This window comes from Battus philenor, unplaced genomic scaffold (assembly GCF_028537555.1).
Source record: "Battus philenor isolate CCGP_79_NKW_IND1 unplaced genomic scaffold, ilBatPhil1.0.hap1 SCAF_3, whole genome shotgun sequence".
Classification (NCBI taxonomy): Eukaryota; Metazoa; Arthropoda; class Insecta; order Lepidoptera; family Papilionidae; genus Battus; species Battus philenor.
The window spans coordinates 12,359,649-12,380,034 of NW_027181693.1; the positions used below are offsets into that span (position 1 = coordinate 12,359,649).

The 20,386-nt window shown below is 31.0% G+C and overlaps 1 protein-coding gene across 2 annotated transcripts; it reads left to right on the forward strand.

Annotated features, from left to right (window-relative positions):
• Window positions 1-651: 651 nt before the first annotated feature.
• On the forward strand, window positions 652-20,234 carry LOC137926982 (protein rolling stone-like). Of its 2 annotated transcripts, XM_068770746.1 has the most exons (6): window positions 652-769; window positions 6,769-7,150; window positions 8,889-8,966; window positions 14,773-14,883; window positions 15,857-16,052; window positions 19,696-20,234. In XM_068770746.1, the coding sequence occupies exons 2-6, from the start codon at window positions 6,859-6,861 to the stop codon at window positions 19,889-19,891; spliced, it is 873 nt and encodes a 290-aa protein (XP_068626847.1). In that variant the 5' UTR covers window positions 652-769; window positions 6,769-6,858; the 3' UTR covers window positions 19,892-20,234. The 2 variants fall into 2 exon arrangements, with proteins under 2 accessions (XP_068626847.1, XP_068626848.1); XM_068770747.1 differs by lacking the exon at window positions 8,889-8,966.
• The last annotated feature ends 152 nt before the right edge of the window (window positions 20,235-20,386 follow it).

Sequence of the window (20,386 nt, forward strand, 5' to 3'; positions counted from 1 at the left end):
AGAATAAAACACACATTATTTGTAAATCATTTAAAAAAAATTAAAGATTATATAAGCAATATAGGGCTGAAAAAGATAAAGAATATAAATTTTACTAAGAAAGGCACATTCAGTCGTAAATTTGTGTTTTCTAATCTATGAATTGTTTGGTAAAAAAACAAATTTATATAAAATCTCTCAATTTTTTCCGACAAAACAAAATCGTGTCGTAAGGAAAATGAAATATTCCAATCATTTTTTAAGATCACCTAATTCAAAATCACACGTCTTTTAATTCATACGTTACTGAAATTTTTCATAAATTATTACGCAATTAAAATACGTTACGTAATTTTGAACATTCATGCTTATTGTCTTCAAAGCAGAGCGAGTAAATCTATACATTTATACTCTCGTTAAAGTACATTTGTTTATTATTCCGCTTGCAATCTTGACAAGTGAAAAACACAGTTGTTATTATCAGGATTTCCCCTCTGTCATTTGCGTGGACAGCAATTATTAGTGCGTATACACGGTAGGTAGTGCATGAAGGTGTTTTCTTGCAGGCCTTGAACGCTAGACCGCACAAGTCATCGATACGCAGCATCCGTACTCAAAGTCACATCACTAAAAGTGCGGTTAACTTCTTCAGTCAACCACCGCGCTCTGACATAAGCGCACGATACGCAATCGATTTACTCGAAGCGCGCTAGCATACGAAATTAGTGACGATAGTAAATTTTTTTTTAATTTATTTAAATAATATTGTGGTACATAGCTGTTTATAATGGTTTGTAAAATTTATAAATCTTTCATTTATATTATATAATTTAAGTTTAAATATTTCCTATATTTTTATGATGTTTAAGAACGATTCCTTTTATAAATCTATTGCAAATTAAACACGATTTAATTTGTAATTTTAAATAAAGTCCGTTTAAAATATATTAATTATTCACCAAATAATAAATAATTGATTAAATAGTTTGATTCAGAAATTTGAATTATATTAAATAATACTTGTAATGACAAATATTTTTGTTTACTCTGTGACGTTATTTTTAAAATGTGACATTTACTTACAAAACTGTATTTATATTAAAGGCGAGTGATCGGATACCTTTAACAATGTAATTAGACGACCTGGCAACACTAGCATTGTATTCTAATCCTGGACAGTTCTTGGCTTGCAGCGGTCTCTATTCATAAACCGTTGTACATCTGTTACAAACCTTCAGGCTATTAATAGGTCATAGCTTCCGCAGTTAGCACTGGTTACACTAAACTTAAACTTAATAACCAGTAACGCTTAAATAGTGATAAAATAATTATAATAGTATCGGCCCCACAATCTCGCTTCAATAAATTACATTTTTCCGGTTTTACGCACAAAAAAATTTCTTTGCTTACATTTGAGTTAGGTGCATTAGTATGCTACTTATATTTAACCTTCTGGCATTTATACGTGATTTTTAGTATCTTGTCGGCTGTTTAGATTTTATATTTAACTGTTTAATTAAATATTTATTTAAATATTTAATCTGGCATAAATTATACTCATTTGAATAAATAATTAATAAAAATTAATCAGTTTTAGTTAGAGTTAAAGTATTATTTAAGTTCAAATGATACACAATGATGTGATAATTACTTATGCATAGGAATCAAACCAGTTCTTATCTAGATAAATTTACATATACAATTACGAAATTCTATAGACCGTCACAGTCATTTAAAGAGCGTCCATCTAAGGAATTTAATAGTTTGGTAACAATCCGATAGGTGTAAAACAATAGCTCAACGCGAGACTTCCGAGGATGCCTTTAACCTAAGTGTAAATGGTCTAGGTTGAGCACCTTCAACTCTACCTCAAACCGAATAAATTAGTCCATTATGGCAATCAGCATCAACGAAAAACATGTAATAAATAAGAAATAACCTTCAATTCTGCGTCTTAGACAAAGTAAATAGAAAACAGGCCTGCTAACTATAATAAACACATGTACTTAATTTATTAGGTTAGACATATTTTTCAAACTTTAGTTATTATTTTTTAGTTTTCAATTAGCCCATGCTATTGCGGACCTCTCGTTTGTTGGGAACAAGGTTTTGTTGGGACAATATTTTTTTCAGTTCTCGTTATTTTTTTGTATAGTCTCTTTCCCTCCTTTCGCTCTTTAACATTTGCTATATACACACCTTATATCCTATTCTCAGTTCTACAGTTTAGTTTTATTTTATTGTTTACAATATTGTGTTTACATTTTTACTTAGATTATTTATAATGTACATTACTATAATTTTTATCTTCAGATCTATCATTTAGTGTTTTATTTACATTTGTTTCATTTTAATATTTATTCGCATTTACATTATAATTGATTGTTATTATTTATTATTAGCCTACAATTTTAACCTAAGTTGAGTTGAACGTTGAGTATTCCTTTCTATAATGTTCTCGAAAACCCTCCTGCAGAAAGTGAGAAAGGAGCTTTGGGGTTCTGCTTCCTTCATTTGCTATTGTGGAGGCAATCCTTGCCTCCTTTAATACTACATTTATACCTACTCAGCATTCGGTCTCGATTCGGGATCTCCCGATCAATCTTTAATTTGCAATACCTCCCGACGTCCTAGAACTTCAGAAGAACTAAGGTCACTGTCGGTGTTAGAAGAATTGTTCGTTTGAAGAGGCAGTGTTGAAGGGCATATGGCTCGTGATGTAAGCGCAGCGTGAGATGGCCTCTCACTAGGTTGACCGACGACATAGTTAAAGTCACGAGAAGTCACTGGATGCGGACAGGGCAAGACCGGTCATCACGGCGATCTTTGAGGGAGACTTATGCCTTATAGTGAGCGTTTATGATACAATTTCGAACTTCTGAATTTTCCTTTTCATAGCCGAAGTAATCTTTGTTAACGCCCCAAAAAAAATGTAAACTTACGAATAGCTTACAATAAGTTGTATACAGTAAACTTCAAAGTATTATTATTTTTGAAGTAATATTAACGATCTGTTACATTGTATCATTAGGTATAAACAAGTCGTACACAACTAATTGCCAAAGCGTTCAAAAAGCCATACGGAGCAACAAAATGTTACAACGCTCTATCTTGAAATATGCCATTGTTTAGCAATATTTGTTCTCAGACCGAAAACGTATGGTCGAGATAAATAACTATTGTAAGGGAATGGACTATTTCCCATGGCAAGGATACGGTGACAAAATAACGTGTATTACGTCATACATGATTTGAATGGTTTGTCTACATGCACACCTATTGACTGATAATATTGCCCAAGAGTTATCAAAAAGAAATCTCTTAGACAAAGGACACGTGATATTGTGCTTATCATCACCTTTATCATCACCATCTACGCATTTCTTATCATCAATATGACCGCTTGGAAACGACCTTCATACAGCGTCTTCCATCACCTTAACAGAGTGTCTGTCCTTCTCGCAATTGGACATCTTACGCTGCGCTTGGTGATTTGTGATTTCCGCTCCAGAACCCCCATCGGTTCTGAGTGCCATGTGATCTGACCACTACCGATTCAACATACCAATCCGTAGTATCATCTACGGAACTTGTCATCTCTGTTTCGATCTCGTAGAGAAATCCCGAGCATAGCCCACACTGTTACTTACTGTTCGGAAATTTGGATGGTTCAGCGCTCAATCGATTTTGAACAGTGATCTTAACGAGCGGTATTGGTCGTTAATAAGTAATTAATATCGCTATAACCGCAGTACACCGTTTGACGTTATTTTTCAAATTTAATGAGTCAGTTTCTAAACGGGAAGTTATTAAGAAGTCATTTGATTTGTGTTTGTGTTAATCTTTCCGGTATTATAAAATATTCTCCATTGTTTCTTTATAAGTAAATCTTTATTATATTTTTATTTTCATTTATCATCTCGTATTATCTTACATTTTCTTATAAAATCCATTTAAATTAATGAATGTTACACTGTCTCTGTGATTTTTTATTGGAACTATTAGCTTATAAGTTTTAAAATTAAATTGGTTTGTTTTATCAATAACTCTTTATTGTAATGAAACAGGTTATAATGGTGATAACTGCCTTGTCGTTTTTACTTTTAAGTACCGAGATTCTTACACAATATGTGTATGCCTTACGGACTTCAAGGTTATAACAGCATATTTTTTTATTTGCCATACAGCTATAATAAAGATTAAAAACAAAAATGGTAGCGAATACAATAACATGAATAGTCCAGGCATGTCAATGTTATACTTGGGGCGATTATTTTAAAATACATCAACATTCATTACGCTACATTAACAATTAACTGATTTATTATGTAAACATGAATAATTAATAAAAAGTAAAATTTAAAAATAGAATTAAAACAAAACATTACAATAAACTTTACAATATCACAACTAAAATAGATCCATATAATTTTCCGCTAACTTTGATCAGATACAGTTGCTAGCGAAGGGCAGAGAAATAAATACGCATATTCCTCGTTTTCTACAGCCGTGAATTTGTTTAAATGCTGGCATAAACATGCGATCGTGTCGGTGGTTCATCGATAATAATCGTATTGTAGAAGAAGTTTCATAACAAAGTAGATGTTATTAATGAAAAAGAATCTAAAACAAACAAAATATAATCACTTTTAGTGCAGAGAGCTACAGTTTTTTGTATGAACGTATGATAATTAAATATGGAAAAAAAATGATTCAATTTTGTTTTCTGCAAAATTTTTCAATCATTAAGAATGAGAGACCATTTTGCTTGGTTTTCTATTATATTATATAATCTTTCAAGAATTCCGACTTGACCCAAATCGATCTCCCGAACAAAATTGGGGAAAATCTGGTATTCGGAAAATTCAAGATGGCGGCTGCGCTTCCCGATATCGTTAACATTTTTGGCTAATCAGTGGACTCTTTTATAATAATAAAAACCACCTCTTTTCAACATCTATAATTTGTTTAAAATAATTTTCTAAACATTGAATTACTTTGAAATCTACTATCAAATAAAAATTTTAAAAAAATAATTCAATCAAAAATAATAAATCAATATTATTCTATTGTCATTAACCTGACTTTTGACCGGACTATGTGACCAAAAATATTTAAGGTGCGACGACCGAGGTCAAAATAGTCGAACACCACTCACGCTTGCCTATTTTCATATCTTTTTTTATTTGTTTCCAGTTTAATTAAGCAAATAACTGATTGGAACATGTGCGCATTGAGCAACCGATAAATAAATAACATGTACATATGTGCGAATTGACGTAATTTAATTTGCAAGTGATGAATACAACACTGCTTTAGGTCAAGAGCGAGTTGCCATGTGTAAGTTAAATGATTAATAACAAAAGAAATTATAAAATAGCATTCAATGTTTGTTTAATTTTAACGGCTTGTTAACCTCAGCATATCGTTTTAAAATTCGGTGACGGCGAAAAATTTTTTTTAGGTTCTTTATTTTATTTACATTATATATTTTAAGAGAATACATTCTGCAATGGGCGTCTGTCAGCTGATATGATGATGATTTTAACTCATGAAACCAATAGGCTTTATAAATTTCAAAAGCTTCAATTCAACAATACAAACTGCAAGGCTCTATCTATTGAAAGATTAATTAAAAAAAATTGCAATAATTTGTAAGTTTATTTTAAAAATAATTCAACGATAATACGTCGTATTAAAAGTTCTCATTTAAAATTTTCGTCTAATTTTATTACGTCTTTATATTTTATTTTTCGAAGGAAGATCTCAATTTTGATGAGCGAACAAAATCTACCGCAGATTTTAAACTATATAGATAAATACTGTTTACATTACGTAATTAAAAGGTCGTCTTTTAAAAAAAAATGTTGCCTTATTGGATCGACTTTTCGGATACTAGTAGTAAAGGTAAAAGATTATTATACAAATTTTGTGTTTTGACACTTCTAAAGTTAGGAACTAAATCACTTTCAGAGAAATCATCAGAAGAAAAATTAAGTAAAAATATTAAGTTATTCCATTCTTCCAAATAAATAAACATGTTACTTTGACATTCTGTTTAATTCAAAAATAAAGAGTGTTATATTGATATTGACTGAATCACTTAACTCTACTTAATTAATTCAAATGTATGGTCTAACCCATCCGAAGGGTTAGCGGCCTCCCAATTAAGCTTAATATATAATGTAACGTTCAGAGTTCCGAAGTGACATCTCGAGTTAAAAAACTGTGAAGGTTCAGACTAAATGCGAATTATAACGAACAAATAGCATAACTATATGAAACAAAACAACAATACACACAGTGCAAAAAACATAAAGAAACAATGTAATAAATAAGCTAGTAACTTTTTTCAATAATAACCACATTACACTTACGTTGGCCAAGGTTTACGAACATAGGTAGTGGGTTCGATTATCGACAAGCGCACACTGTGTGAATTATATAACGTCACAGGTCAATAAAACATAAATAATTCTTGAAAATAATACAATACATATTTATCATACAAATTTATAATGATAATAATTAGCACCTTGTTTAATTTAAACTAACGTTATCTTTGTTTATTTTGACATCTCTAAACGCATAAGTAGAATCCATGTAAAGAACTATATGTAAAAATTTATAATCCAACACAAAGTATTTAAAATTCACAAACGCAAAAACTCAATCTGTTTCTGACCAGTACGAAATTTTTATAAAACTATTAAATAGTTTTGCAATAAAACTTATTTATATTAAGTTAATATAAATAGAGTAATAATTTATTTATTTATTTGCCCACAGCTGCAGCTGAACCAAAGATTAGCTATAGAACCACAGTACGCTAGAAACGTATCTGAATCCTAAACACGAGTAAAACTAGAAGCGGACACAATGACGCTGTGGTCGTGGGAACAAAACGTGTCTTGCTGCACCGGCGCGATCAGGGAAGGAAATGAACGACCCGAGCTGTTTGCAAGGTCTTGGCAAGGAAGATTGTGGGCGGTGTACTGGCGCGTGCCAATCTTCATATGGGCCTTGGCTACAATAATCTGGTCAGCAGCGTCCTTTTGGGGCACCATCGACAAGTTCCTACTCTACATGACACATTGGGGCCTCTTGCTTATACTAATCGAATCATTCTTTGGTATAATTGTAGCAGTTAAGGAATACGATGGATTACCAGGTAATTTTTTTATACCAGCTATCACAAGTATAAAATTATTACTGACAAAAATAAATTTAATATTTTGTTAACTACAAGATTTTAGCAAAAATATAATGCCATTTTTATTGATATTTTTTAATTAACTACATCAACAAAATTATATCGTCAAATTTTTGTAACGTAGGCGCAGATTGTTAATTTACTTACTCGTTGAAGTAAAAGTTTTTTTTCTGTTATCATTATAATTTTTCTCATTTTTTTTCTTTGTAAGAGAAAAAAAACTGTTAAATATAAATAGTAAACTGCTGAATCAGTGCGTTTGCGAGTTCCTCGCTTAGTAACACATTTGGCAATTAAACTTTATTTACAAACATTGATTTTTACTAATAAACTGGTTTAGGTAAAAATAATAAGATCTCTTTTATAAATACTTAACCGATAATGTTATGACCCAAACGTGAACCTAAAGAGCTTAAAATAGAATGCAAAACATCAAGCAATATGAAGCAGAGCCATTACAAAAATTAAGAAAAACTTGTCTTCACACAAATAAAAACACATATCACACAGATAATAATAATTATATCGTAATTAAAATCTTATCTGAACCGTATAAGCAAGCAATTTAAATAGCTATCTAATTAGTTTTTACTTTTAAATTCAAAATATAGACAAAAGTTAATGTTTTACAAATTGATACAAAAACTTAAATTTTGGGTTACGTTACTTAATTTTTAAATTTATTTATCTACAATATCGCTGTAATGTAAGCAATATATATTTTAATTTGTACAATTTTAGATGAAATTTATCTAAACGCTGTTTTACTGTTGGCGTACCTAATTAAAATAAACAAATATAATTGGTGAAAAGGAAAAATAGCTAGGAATAAATAGTCACGTACGATCTTTTTTAAGGTCACGAAAAAAACATGCATCTTGGGCAATGAGTTCAAGACGTTATCAGTGACCCTGTAGTTGATGTTATTTAGTTATAATAATATGATAATGAACTGTTGCGACGTGAACTTTTCACGACTGTCTATTAAAATGTTGTGCAATACGAAGCCTCCTTTGTATATGCAGCATAACCTCTAATTAGAGTCCAATGTCTTAAAATTTATTTTGAAATAAATAGGAATATAATACTATCATTACAGGCTATGTCAAAAATTAACACACGTTAAAATGGTGATGACGAACGCAGTTATTTGTAGTAATATAATAACCGTTTTTTTTTTAATTTTATTTAAATTGAAAAATGACTAAAACAACTCAAATTGCCATAATATTAACACTGGGAATAGATAAAATAACGCATACAAAAATCGGTTTTTTATCGTATGTAAATTGTTTTAAAATTATGCATAAATATAATTATATCATGCGTTAAACCGTGTGAAGTAATTTGCGATGAATTTCGAGGTCAACAGCCAAACAAAAAATTCTTGAACAAAATATTAAAACTACACTTATTAGACGGATAACGCTGGACCCTATGTAGCTTACATACGAGCGGCTCTATTGAAATTCTATTGGGGAAGACCTATGTCCAACAGTGAACATCCTGCGACTGAGATAATAACGACAATGATGACACATTAATATCGACGAATTACTGTTATTGCTAATGGCGTAAAATTCTATAGACAAATTCTTCTGCCAATCATAAAATATCTATAATCTTGTGAAACATAAAAAACTCAAAATACAGTTGGAAATAGGCAGTAGCAACTAACTTTATACACTTTGTTTAGATCTACCAGAACCTGTTCATGAGGAAGCAACGAAACCAAGTTACGGCAGTTTTGTTGATAACATTGAGAGAAATAAGAGTAAGTAATATCAACAAAAACGTCCCTTATACATGTAAATTAATCATAACAAAAAAACATGTACAAAAACCAAAACACATTTACGTTGGTGACACTAAATATTTTTAGAACTGGCCAGTAAAAAAAACAACTGTTTAATAGAATGCCACGATGCAAAAGTTGTTACGGTGGCTATTTTTAAAAATAATACATCATTTATAAATGCTGCGATGAATTTTTGGGCTGCCAAAAATTTTGTATCATTTCTCTTACGAATCATAAATCATACTCACATTTACCAACAAATCTACACGCTAAAAGATTTTGATATAATGTTGGCGAATGGTTTCCATTGCTTACGATACAGGTATTATTTCTTTTTGCTTTGGCCACATTATTATAGCGTATACTGTAAGAAAAAATTGATATTTAAAAATGAATAACTTTTTTATTACATAATAAACTGAAAGTTATACTTTAAATTTATTCTTCTTATTATTAAAAAATCAACTAACAGCATTAGGCATTATGCATATATAATAAAACTTTGTCACTGCTTACTAATGGCAAAGGAAAATCGCGAGACATATCCTTGGACCAAAAGTCAAAAAGATACGTGACATCCTCCTATCTGCACTTCATTCCGTATTGGTGGATAGCGATCCGTACTCCCTCTCTTAATTGCTTAAGTATCATTTATAATAACATTATAAAGCAATCAGCTTAAATACAAATAAAATAATTAGATTTACAATTAAACATTTAGGTCACATCACATTTTTAGAGATAGAATCTTATATGAAATCTATCTTACTGTGAAAAGGCGCCAAACTTTGTTGTACAGCAGCTAATATTTCTCCCGCCAATTAATATAATGTAAACATTGCCGTTTTCCGGTATGAACGGCACCGACTGGATAAATGACTCGTACTATTGTACGCTAAATCAGTGAAAACGAGCAAGTGAAACTGATTACTATCCAGAATTTTGTAACTCAAAACCTTGAATTACAATCACAACGTTATTGGCGTATATCACCTTCCTTCATACTACCTCCATTCTCATCGGTACCTTGACATTATACAAAGAAACATTCAGCTGACAGTGACAAGACCAGAGTAACATTTTAATGACGGACAATAGATCGAATTTTTAAATAATCATTTACTTTTTCTAACTTTAAGAGAACTTATGAATATTGATATTGATGTAAATAAACATTTAAGTAAAAGGCGATTCGAAGTTTGTCCGCGGCAAAAAAGCCACTGCTGAAATATGCTTTTCAAGCAAATGACTTTTTATTATATAACTGGATGTTATAAAAAAATTTTTGTTATGCCACAGTGATACGCACTAATTTTATTAGTTTAGCAGTAAGTCCAGTTTTTCTTATAACATCTATAAAATTATCAGTGGCCGGTCACATTAATTCTACTATGTTTATCAATACATTCACTTTTTTTTTTAAAAATTGAGTTATGTGTATACATATGTACATATTAAAATAAATCAAAATAAGTAATTATATTGATTTGTTTATATATGTAATCACTATGATTTCGTCGATCAGAGATTCTTTATTCAAATATTATTATTTTTAACCCCGCAATAAAGTAACATAATACAGAAGAAAAAACAGGTTTTTACTTCTTCGGTAAATTAAATAAATTTTAATAACGTTTAAAAAATCACAAGCCTTGCGATAAGCACTGATAAGTTACTAGTTTTTCGAATACAATTTATTAGTAAAAACAGGTATTAGTCGTTATAAAAAAAATATTCCTTGTTGCTAAACTATGCCATCGTAACAACTACATTAAATTACACCTATAATAAAAGGCGTCACACAGAATAACTAATAAATTTATTTGATTTGTAGTAATTAAAATATTAAAATAAATTAATTACCTTCGTATATACTCATAAATTCAAGGACGTCAACCTCTATCAAGTTCAACGTGTTCACGTAACCCAACACGCAGAGCATATTCAAGACACGCAATGTTAACAGCTGAATCGTAATTTCGGCCGCACTACAAACCGACTCTAGCAGTGTTAGCACATCGCGATTTATATACAAACATAAAAATAGTTAAGATTACGGATTAATATATTTTTTAATTTAAATACAATAATACATGGTGATATTTTCCTTTAAGATTTATTATTTATCTTGTTTTCTCTTTATTCATATTTTATATTTAAAAAACTATACATTCGGGGAAAAGTAATTCTCAATGACAGCTTATTTGAATCTAAAATATATTCTTAACATAATAATTCCTTTTTTTATTTATTATAATAGTAAATCTTTAGCTACAATTAAGTTGCAAAACTATGAATATGAAGAAAAAAAATTAAAATAATAAACACGAAATAATAATACACTTTAACAACAGTTTAATTTGTAAAATATATTTTAGTTAACGTTATTATTAATTAAAAAATATATGTAGTAAATAAAGGTCATTAAAACAATTACGGAAAATCATATCTTAATCAAGATTAATAGGATTTATGACAAAATGTTAGAGGTAGCTTGCGTGTTGGGATTCATTAGTTTTTTCACTATATATAACAACAATAAAAATTTATTCTGCGCACTTTTTCCTTGACCTGATGCTTAAAAAGCGCAAGGTCGGTGCGATTCTAATATGTTTTAGATGGCATATGTCACGAAATATTTTGCATTAATTTTTGTTTTGATTAAATCGAAAACTATATGTCGATTTATACCTTGTAATAAGTGTTACATCGTTTTTAACTTCGATGCGGTAAGAATCATCACCTAAATAATTATACTTTTAAGGTATTTGTGCGTTAGATTTTAACAATTATGATTATATTTAATTTTGACCCTAAGGACTTTTAATGACCCAATTGTTGTACCGAACCATTTGTTGGTCGGACTCAAAGCTAAGACGACGGATGTAAATATACAAAAACTAAAATTATTGTTTTTTTATATTTATCTATTTTTTAACACTTTGTCAATTGTATTTTGTGATCAAAAACATAAAAAAACGTTCGCCGACCTACCAAAATGATTTAAAATAATTTTCAAGAGATGATTAATTTCTTATTATTACAAAAATAATATCTGGCTATTCATAAAAGGAAGGTTTTAACAGAACGTTAAGAATTAAAGGCTTGTCGTTTGACCTTTATGATTATGAAGTTTTATGGATACCAATAGCACTTTGTTTACATCTCTAATTAGGAGTATAAATGTTACCAGCTTGTTAATGCCGTATACTGACAAAAAAGAAGAGTGTTCACTTCATAGCAAATTATTTACCTTGCTATTAACATCAGAGTTCAACACAATTTTTTTAATATAAAATTCTACCCACCACCCGGCGTACAAACTTTTTTGATAAGATAACATAGTACCGGAATTTGATTTAGCACTCCGGAAATAAATTTCGTCGATTATATTAATAAAACTCTTTTTAAAAAAAAAACCTGATTTAATCAGGGATATTGAGTCCTAAAACACTACTTTAACGAAGCATTTTCATATATTATACATCATGTCCGTCATTTTATTTCATGTCGGTATTATCCACCTATTTTCCTCCCCCGGGGATTTCCCGTTATATTTCTGTACCGTGATATTCATAGTAATTTGTATACTTCATAAATAATTACCCGTACCCCTGCACATTGTACGAATTGTAACCTTATAAAATTCAATTCATTCCATTCAAGCCCCTTTTATCAAGAAAAGTCAAATCTAACGCTTTATACGGGTTAAGCCATAACCAATCAACCGTGTCATGGAGGGGATACCTGCTACAGGTAGTGCCGAATCAAATACACCATATGCCTGAAGTAAAAGTTTTTGCTATGGCACACTTCACATTGGAAAACAATAATTCTTGTGGAATACGAGTTCTCTATACAAATAGGCAACATGTCATGATTGTTGTATCACGTTATAGTACTAAATTCAAAAAAATAATATAGAAAATAGGATGACTACGAGCCGATTTTAAAAATGTAAAATATTTAATTTTATTCTTCGATTCAGTCAAGCAAAAACTTAAAATGCCTAACTATCTTAACAGGGTTAAACCTTATAAAGAATTTAGTAATGTTTGCATTTACAACAACGATACGTTATCTGATCGTAATCTTTAAAAATTTTTTTTTACTTCTTATCGCATGCTCCCTTCTATCGTCTGGTTCAATTATCTTTATAATTTATTGTACCCGGACTTTCAGTATATGTATGTATTGTATTATGCCAGTAATTCAACTGCAAATAATTTACCAAAGTCAAAAGTGTGTCATATTACTTAAAGACGAGCCTATATGTGGTAACGCAAGATGAAATATTTCAAAATGTTTGCTGTTTGTTAATTATAATTCAAACAAAGAAAAACCCTATACTAAAAAAACAAAACATTTGTTAAATTAAAATCCTTTTAAGCAATTTTGAAAATATTTGTTTCACTAGCTGGAAAAAAAAATTAAAAAAAATATTAGCAATGGTAAACGGGTACTTAAAAATGATATTTTATTAATAATTTGTGATATAACTATATTCCTGTAAAAAAATAATTATATTAAGACAACAGATGATTGCTTCTTTTTTAATTAAAAAAAAATCATCTCCTTACAAACAATTTCCATCGGACTTGAAACCGACTTCATGTTCATAAAAGACCGTGATAAAGATACGGCATATTCAGGATCGTCATTACATCAGCCGTTGGACGGTCGCTGCTTGGCATAGGCCTCCACCAAGGATCGCCACGATGACCGGTCTTGCGTTGCCCGCATCCAGCGACTTCCCGAAGACGAGACAGACGAGTAATTCTTCGAGCTATGTTTAGACCTGTTACTGTTGTTAAAACTTTTTTTTATTTTTACGATATTAATTACGGTGTTCGTACCCTTACTATTCTTTTTTAATTACACTATAGTTCTTTATTTCATTGAGATATTATCTCGGGGTCTCGTGCAATTTTCACTCTTAACATACACAAGTGGTCTCCGTAAATTATTCTTAATAGGATATCTAATGGGTTCCGTGTAAATTCCGTTGCTAGGGACGATTTCGGAAACAAGAACCATGTTAAAAAGCTTTGTTAGATGATGTAGCAGAGCAGGTGAGAGAGCAGAGCTCCTAATTTTAAGGCTTCTTTGGTTAAACCATTTAGCCCTAGACTTTTCTCAGATTTCAGCAGCTTTATGTGTTCACACACTCGCTCGCATTAGCATTAGCCATTATTAAACATTAGGTCGCACCAAAATACTACAAAGAATTGTACAGAAGAAGAAGATCTAATTAAATTTCCGATGCATGCAAACAAAATCACTCTACTAACGATAGTGACTAAGTTGAACTTTTTGAAGGAAAAAACCATTTAATAAGTAATAATTAATTAAAAATAACTCTTAAAGAAGTGGTCGCATGCAATTTTATCATTAGACACAACGTATCGCTGAAACAACAAAATTTATTAACATTATAAAGTAACAAGAAGGGCGATCACCTAATGATGAGTAATATTTTCTACCTGTAAAAATAACACAGGGTCTAGGTATTTAAAATGTATCATAATCATCATTTAGCCGTATTTTACCCACTGTTGGACATAGACCTTCCTCAAGACTTCCTATAATACGACGTTTGGAGACGGCCCACATTGAAATTCCGAGCATAGCTCTATCTCTTGCAATGAAACTCCATTGAATCTTTATTACTAAACGAAACCTCGCTCTTTTATTAGATTAGTGTTAGATATACATAGTCATACGGATCTAATATTTTTTATTGGGTAGCTAAATACATTTTCATTATATACGTTAATTTCAGATGTGAAAGCTGCGTTTCCGTGGTATCTGAAGGTGTTCTGGTTGCTGTATAACATCACAATCCCTGTTGCGTTTCTCGTTACTATTTTCTACTGGTCTATTCTGAACGCACGTAAGTATCAAATCAGTTTTTGTCAAACTGGTAATCTTTTGCTAACAGTTATATCACAGTTGCAGACGTATTAGAATACAAATATGCTTTTAAAGAGGCGATAGCATAATTACAATGACACAAACAACTTTTGTTCTACAGATTTAGCCAAAACGTACATTAATGTAACAGAATTTTGTAACATTTGGCATTGATATTATTGGTGACTTGTGCATATCGTTTTTAATAAAACTTTCCATTAAAAAAATAAACAAGGTCTTGGATTCGGGTACCCTAGAAAACCTTCTTGTAAAATTGTGAAACAAACTCCATTTGGCAATAAGGCGCTTATTTACCTTGGTATAAATATTCATAAGTAAATCGAGTTTTTTAATGATTTTATTAGGTGTATGTTAATTTATGATTGGACAATCGACCTTTATCCTTTTAATATAACATAAGTGAAAGTACACAAGAAAGTGTTCTTGAATTCTGTTGATTGTATTTGAAGATAAATTTCATATAGTTTTTATAAAATTTATGTATACAGAATGAATGGAAATAGGTGAACACGCTTGGGAACGCTTACGCTTTAGCTCATTTACAAACAATTAATGTACGGCGCACAATATCCAAAAACCGATGGTTTCATAAATAATAAATCATGTCATATCATCAAAATTAAGAAAAAGCCTTTTCGAAATTGGAATTACTACACATTAAAATTATTATTTTTCCTTTCTTACTCTGCAGACTCTGTATTGCCAGGAGTCATTTGCTTGTCACATTCAAATAGGTAAAAAAATGAATGTAACGTATTTCAAAATGATAATGTTATTAAGAATAATTTACTGACAAATAGGCTATACATTCTACGCTTTTAAAGCTTTTACACCTTTTATCATCATACTCTGTAGATGTACATAAAAAAACTTAGAGTTTTAGTTACTTTGATAACGACGTATTTAATTCATAGTTTATTATTATTTTTTAGATGGAAAGAAAATAAACTACGCTCCGAACCCAGTACTCGACGTGATGCTCCATGGCGTCAATTCAGTTGTGATGTTAGTAGAGCTGATCCTCTCGGCGCACCCCAGCCGTTTGTTGCATATCATGCAGCCTCTGTACTTCGCACTTGTATATTTGATATTCACCGCAATATATTACGGCGCGGGTGGACTTGACCCGTAAGTAAACATTAATTCGTCTCTACTAATTCACAAAAAAAAATTGGGATTGCTCAGTGCAGTATTTAGGTTCGTTAAAAAACGTCGGATAAAAACAAAGAAAAAAAATTAATTCTTTACTTTTTTCACTTCACGAAATGGCGTGAATGGTAAGTTCTTTAGGGTATTCCTATCTCTTGAGTAATTCTAAATGGGTTCACTTCTATGAATGCATATTTACGAGGTGTTTGGAATTCTCTCTCATTAAAACTCCAGAATTTACATGTACACAAATTATAACACAAATAAGTGATCCTGAAGAATCATCACTGTAGCAAAGAGATTTTAAAAGACTTGTGAAGCATTAAAAAAACAATACATTCTAAATGTTGAATAAAGTTACCATGAACGCTTCTCCAAAAATATCAAAACGATATTATGTCCAGTACAATGTCTTGAACCAACTTAGGTAATCAGCCTCCCGTAAATAGATTCATTTTTCTATGTTATACCACGAACGAATCTCCACTTGACTCGAGCTTATGTTAAAGATTCACCACCTTTAATATTACACAGCTGTATTATTTGATTCTTGTTATAAAAATTGTGTGATGTATGTCTTGTTGGTTATCCTATAAAAAGGTTGACAATATTACCAGCGGACAGAGTTAAGCTCTTCTAACCGTATTTTTATTACTAAAAAGTAATAATCATATATGAATATCAACAGTTGTAAACAAATTTATAGATCAGATTATATGTAACTTCTTTTTTAAAGATAGGACACCTTTAAAGATTTTAATATAAAGCCATCTGAGCGCCATCATTTAAGGCATTGCCAGTTTTTGGGTATCTTACTTCTATAATATAATTTTCAGAAACCTTTTTCATTTTTTACGTCGTTTAATCCAGGTCATATGTCAATACGTTTCAAATTTAAATTAAATCAGTAAAAAAAACACACCAAGTCATTAAACAGGAAGAATCAAGGAGTCGAACACCTACCTGCGTCATTGTTTCAAGCCAACTATAATTAATAGCAATCAAGATAAGTGTGAATAGGTTTTTTCCTGGCAAGCACGTACTATCGTAGATTTTGCCATCGCTTAAAATCAGACGTGATAGAGGTCAAATGCTTCGCCTATATAAACCATAACAAAAATACTGCAAGAGAACGATGCATGTAAACCAACATTTCCCCATCATGTAAATTCTTAGCTGATTATTACTATTTAATGAGAAAATTTATATATTCTCTGTTATTTGGTCTGTCCGGCGAAAACAACATATTAAAAATTGTGATGTATCAGTGATGTGCGACTGACATTAAAGAATGTATCTGTTTACATACAATGAAGGTAATCAACATAAGTAAATATTTCTTCATATTTATAAATAAATCGTAGAACGGTTTTTACTCAGGCATGAACCAGGTAAAAACCTGGTTCATACCTGTGTAAAAATCGTTTAAAATAAGAATTTATAGCTTTTGCTATAAATTAAAATATGAATACATTAAAATGCCACATATCGGATATATAACGATATCGTTAATAACTGCAATAAACATAACCAAATCCTTTTGTTCGCAAATGAAATGACATTATCGAAATACATATGGATTAGGAAGATAATCAGAAGAAGATTTTTACTTTGTTCTTAATTACAATGCTCCTCCATAAAATTAAAAAGCTTTGAAATATTTGGATTTCGACCTAACAGAAGGTCGAAAGAGTAGTCTTATATTCAACGTACACCTGTCCCCCGATTTACACGGTAGATACGTTCCGGAGAAAAACGTGTAAATCGAAAATTAAAAATTTTCAAGTCAAAACCGTGTAAATCGAAAAGCTTGCAGAAAATGCATAATTTTGCTATTTGACAGTGGTGATTTTTTTTCAACATTTTTAGGTGTACACAGAAATAAAAATTAAATGCATTGAGAAGTTAAAATATTTAATATATTACGGAAATACTGTTTTATTTTATTTAATTACAATATACATTAAACAGAAGAACAAAAAATATAACCTAAACCTACCAATATCCTTTATCACTGTCAGAAATTACTCTCATTCTTTTTTTCGGAATCGAAGGTTCGAATTCACTTTCATCACTCGAAGCTATTTTGTGCCGATTCGATGTTTGAAGCAGAAATATTTACATTATGGGAGATGGTAATAAAATCGGTTATAAGCAATTGCTTCGAATTTTTTGTAAGATCTTTGTAAACTTCTTCATATTGAGCCAAGTCAGCACATAAGCACGGGATTCCCCGTGAAATGTTTACACAGCACACGTGTTCAATCACAGTAGCATTTAGTAGAGTGCGATAAAAACAAAAAAATATTTGTAAAAGCGAAAACGAGTACCGCAAAAATCGGGGGATAGGTGTACTTAACTTATGAAGTAATTTAAAAATGAAAATCTTACTTGGTATAAAATTTACATCGCTCCAACATTTTTCACAAAAAAAGTTTAATTAAATTATTTACGTATTATACACTATTAAAAGATTTTGAAAGTGACGAACTTAAAAGAAGTGATATTTTTCTTCAACGATAAAATTATAGAACAGTTCAAAACAATATTGCAGGTACTTAAAAGCAATAATCCGGTATTTTAGTCGTTGTCTTTTTCATTAATTGCGTTTTTGCGTCAAATTATTTACATGATTATTGACCGGTAGAGATTGTATAAGATTAAAAATATGTGATATAAATACCAAACATCTATATTCTAAGTATTAGTAGTCCAGCGGCGATTAATACTGAACATGAAATGCAACTATGAAAGAAAACCTTTTACGGAAAACTGAGAAGACATAAGACCAAAAATCGGAAAAATATGTAAAATCCACAAATACGAACGAGGCCTTTGTACTGAATTATGGCCCGTGTCCTTTCTTTTCTCGATATAAATAGTATTTAATTTTATGATTCTTTTAATTCAAGATCGAAAGCTGTTGTTTAACCTGTCCAGGGAATCGTCATAATCATTGGTTATTATAATATTATACAATACGTACGTGTTTTACTTTACATATAAATATGAAATTTATATATGTTGAGGTATTTACATTATGTTATTTTGGTGAACACAAAATCAACGCAGTGCCGCTTAGGAAAACCTGCCCGCAGAGATAGGACAAGTTGTTTTTAAGGTTTGATTCTGAAGGTCTACAACCAAAGTAACACACATCAGTGATGACTTACGGCCCTGAAACCTAGTCTCACACTTCGGGACATCAGGACATCATCACATTCAGGTCATCAAACATATCCCCTACCATTCCAATAAGACCGGTTGGAAACGGCTTGCATCCAACGTCTTCCGATCACCTTAACAAGATCGTCGGTCCACCTTTTGAATTGCGTTTGCCCATCTGAGGTCCACTTCAATAATTTATGACCCGTGCGGAAATCTGTTCTTTGCGCCTTTTGGTCCGCCAACTGCCACTTCAAGTTAGTAATCCGCTAGGCTAAGTCAGTTTCATAAATGCGTCTATAGATCTCCTCATTCCTGATTGGATTTCGTAGATAAATTCCACGTATAGCCCTTTCCATAGCATGATGAAGGACTGTGAGCCTTGGAGAGATCACACTTCAGTGCCGTAAAACATCAATGATATTTTTAATCAATTATGTTTCTACTTTATTAACAGTTGGGGTCATGTCTTCATTTATCCAGTCATCGACTGGTCAAAACCGGAGCAGACACTCGTGGTGGCAGTGTTGACAGGCCTGTTGCTCACACTGATGCACCTGGTAACAGTGGCCATAGCAGCAGTTCGTGATCTTATCGCAAAACGATGCATTGACACCTCGCCCGGCATATACAACGACGGATTCGATGCTTAAGTTTTAGTGATATCCATGATACACGTCGAAAAGATGTAAATTTAGATAGACAATGACGTCAACTTGCTAGTGTAATAGACAAAAGTAGCATTTGACATAAAAATCAAAGTGACAGTAAGGTTTGATTATAAGATGTCGATTTTTATACGCGTATTCTATTCAATTTAAATTATTTAAAATAAATTTCAATCGATAAATGTCCTACGCAATAATAACTGTAAGTAGCAAAAGTGTTATAGTTATAGAATTGTATTATATAATTATGTAGATCAAATATAAGATGGTATGTGTAATCGTAAATAAATTTATACTTGTGTGATTCAAACTTTAGTGGTGTACAACAAAGAAAATGGATATTAAATGCAACGTAACGTAACGTTTAGTCGGTTAAATATTTTATTATTTTGTTCCTAAAATACTTTTCAGACTATCCATGGAGCATACTAAACGATAATTATATCCTTTATGACTAATAAACGATAAGAGCAAAATTAT

Coding starts and splice junctions, on each gene's coding strand:
- LOC137926982 (XM_068770746.1), top strand. CDS start 6,859: ATGACGCTGTGGTCGTGGGAACAAAACGTGTCTTGCTGCACCGGCGCG. Junction 7,151..8,888: donor GGAATACGATGGATTACCAG/GTAATTTTTTTA, acceptor CACTTTGTTTAG/ATCTACCAGAACCTGTTCAT. Junction 14,884..15,856: donor CTGGTCTATTCTGAACGCAC/GTAAGTATCAAA, acceptor ATTATTTTTTAG/ATGGAAAGAAAATAAACTAC.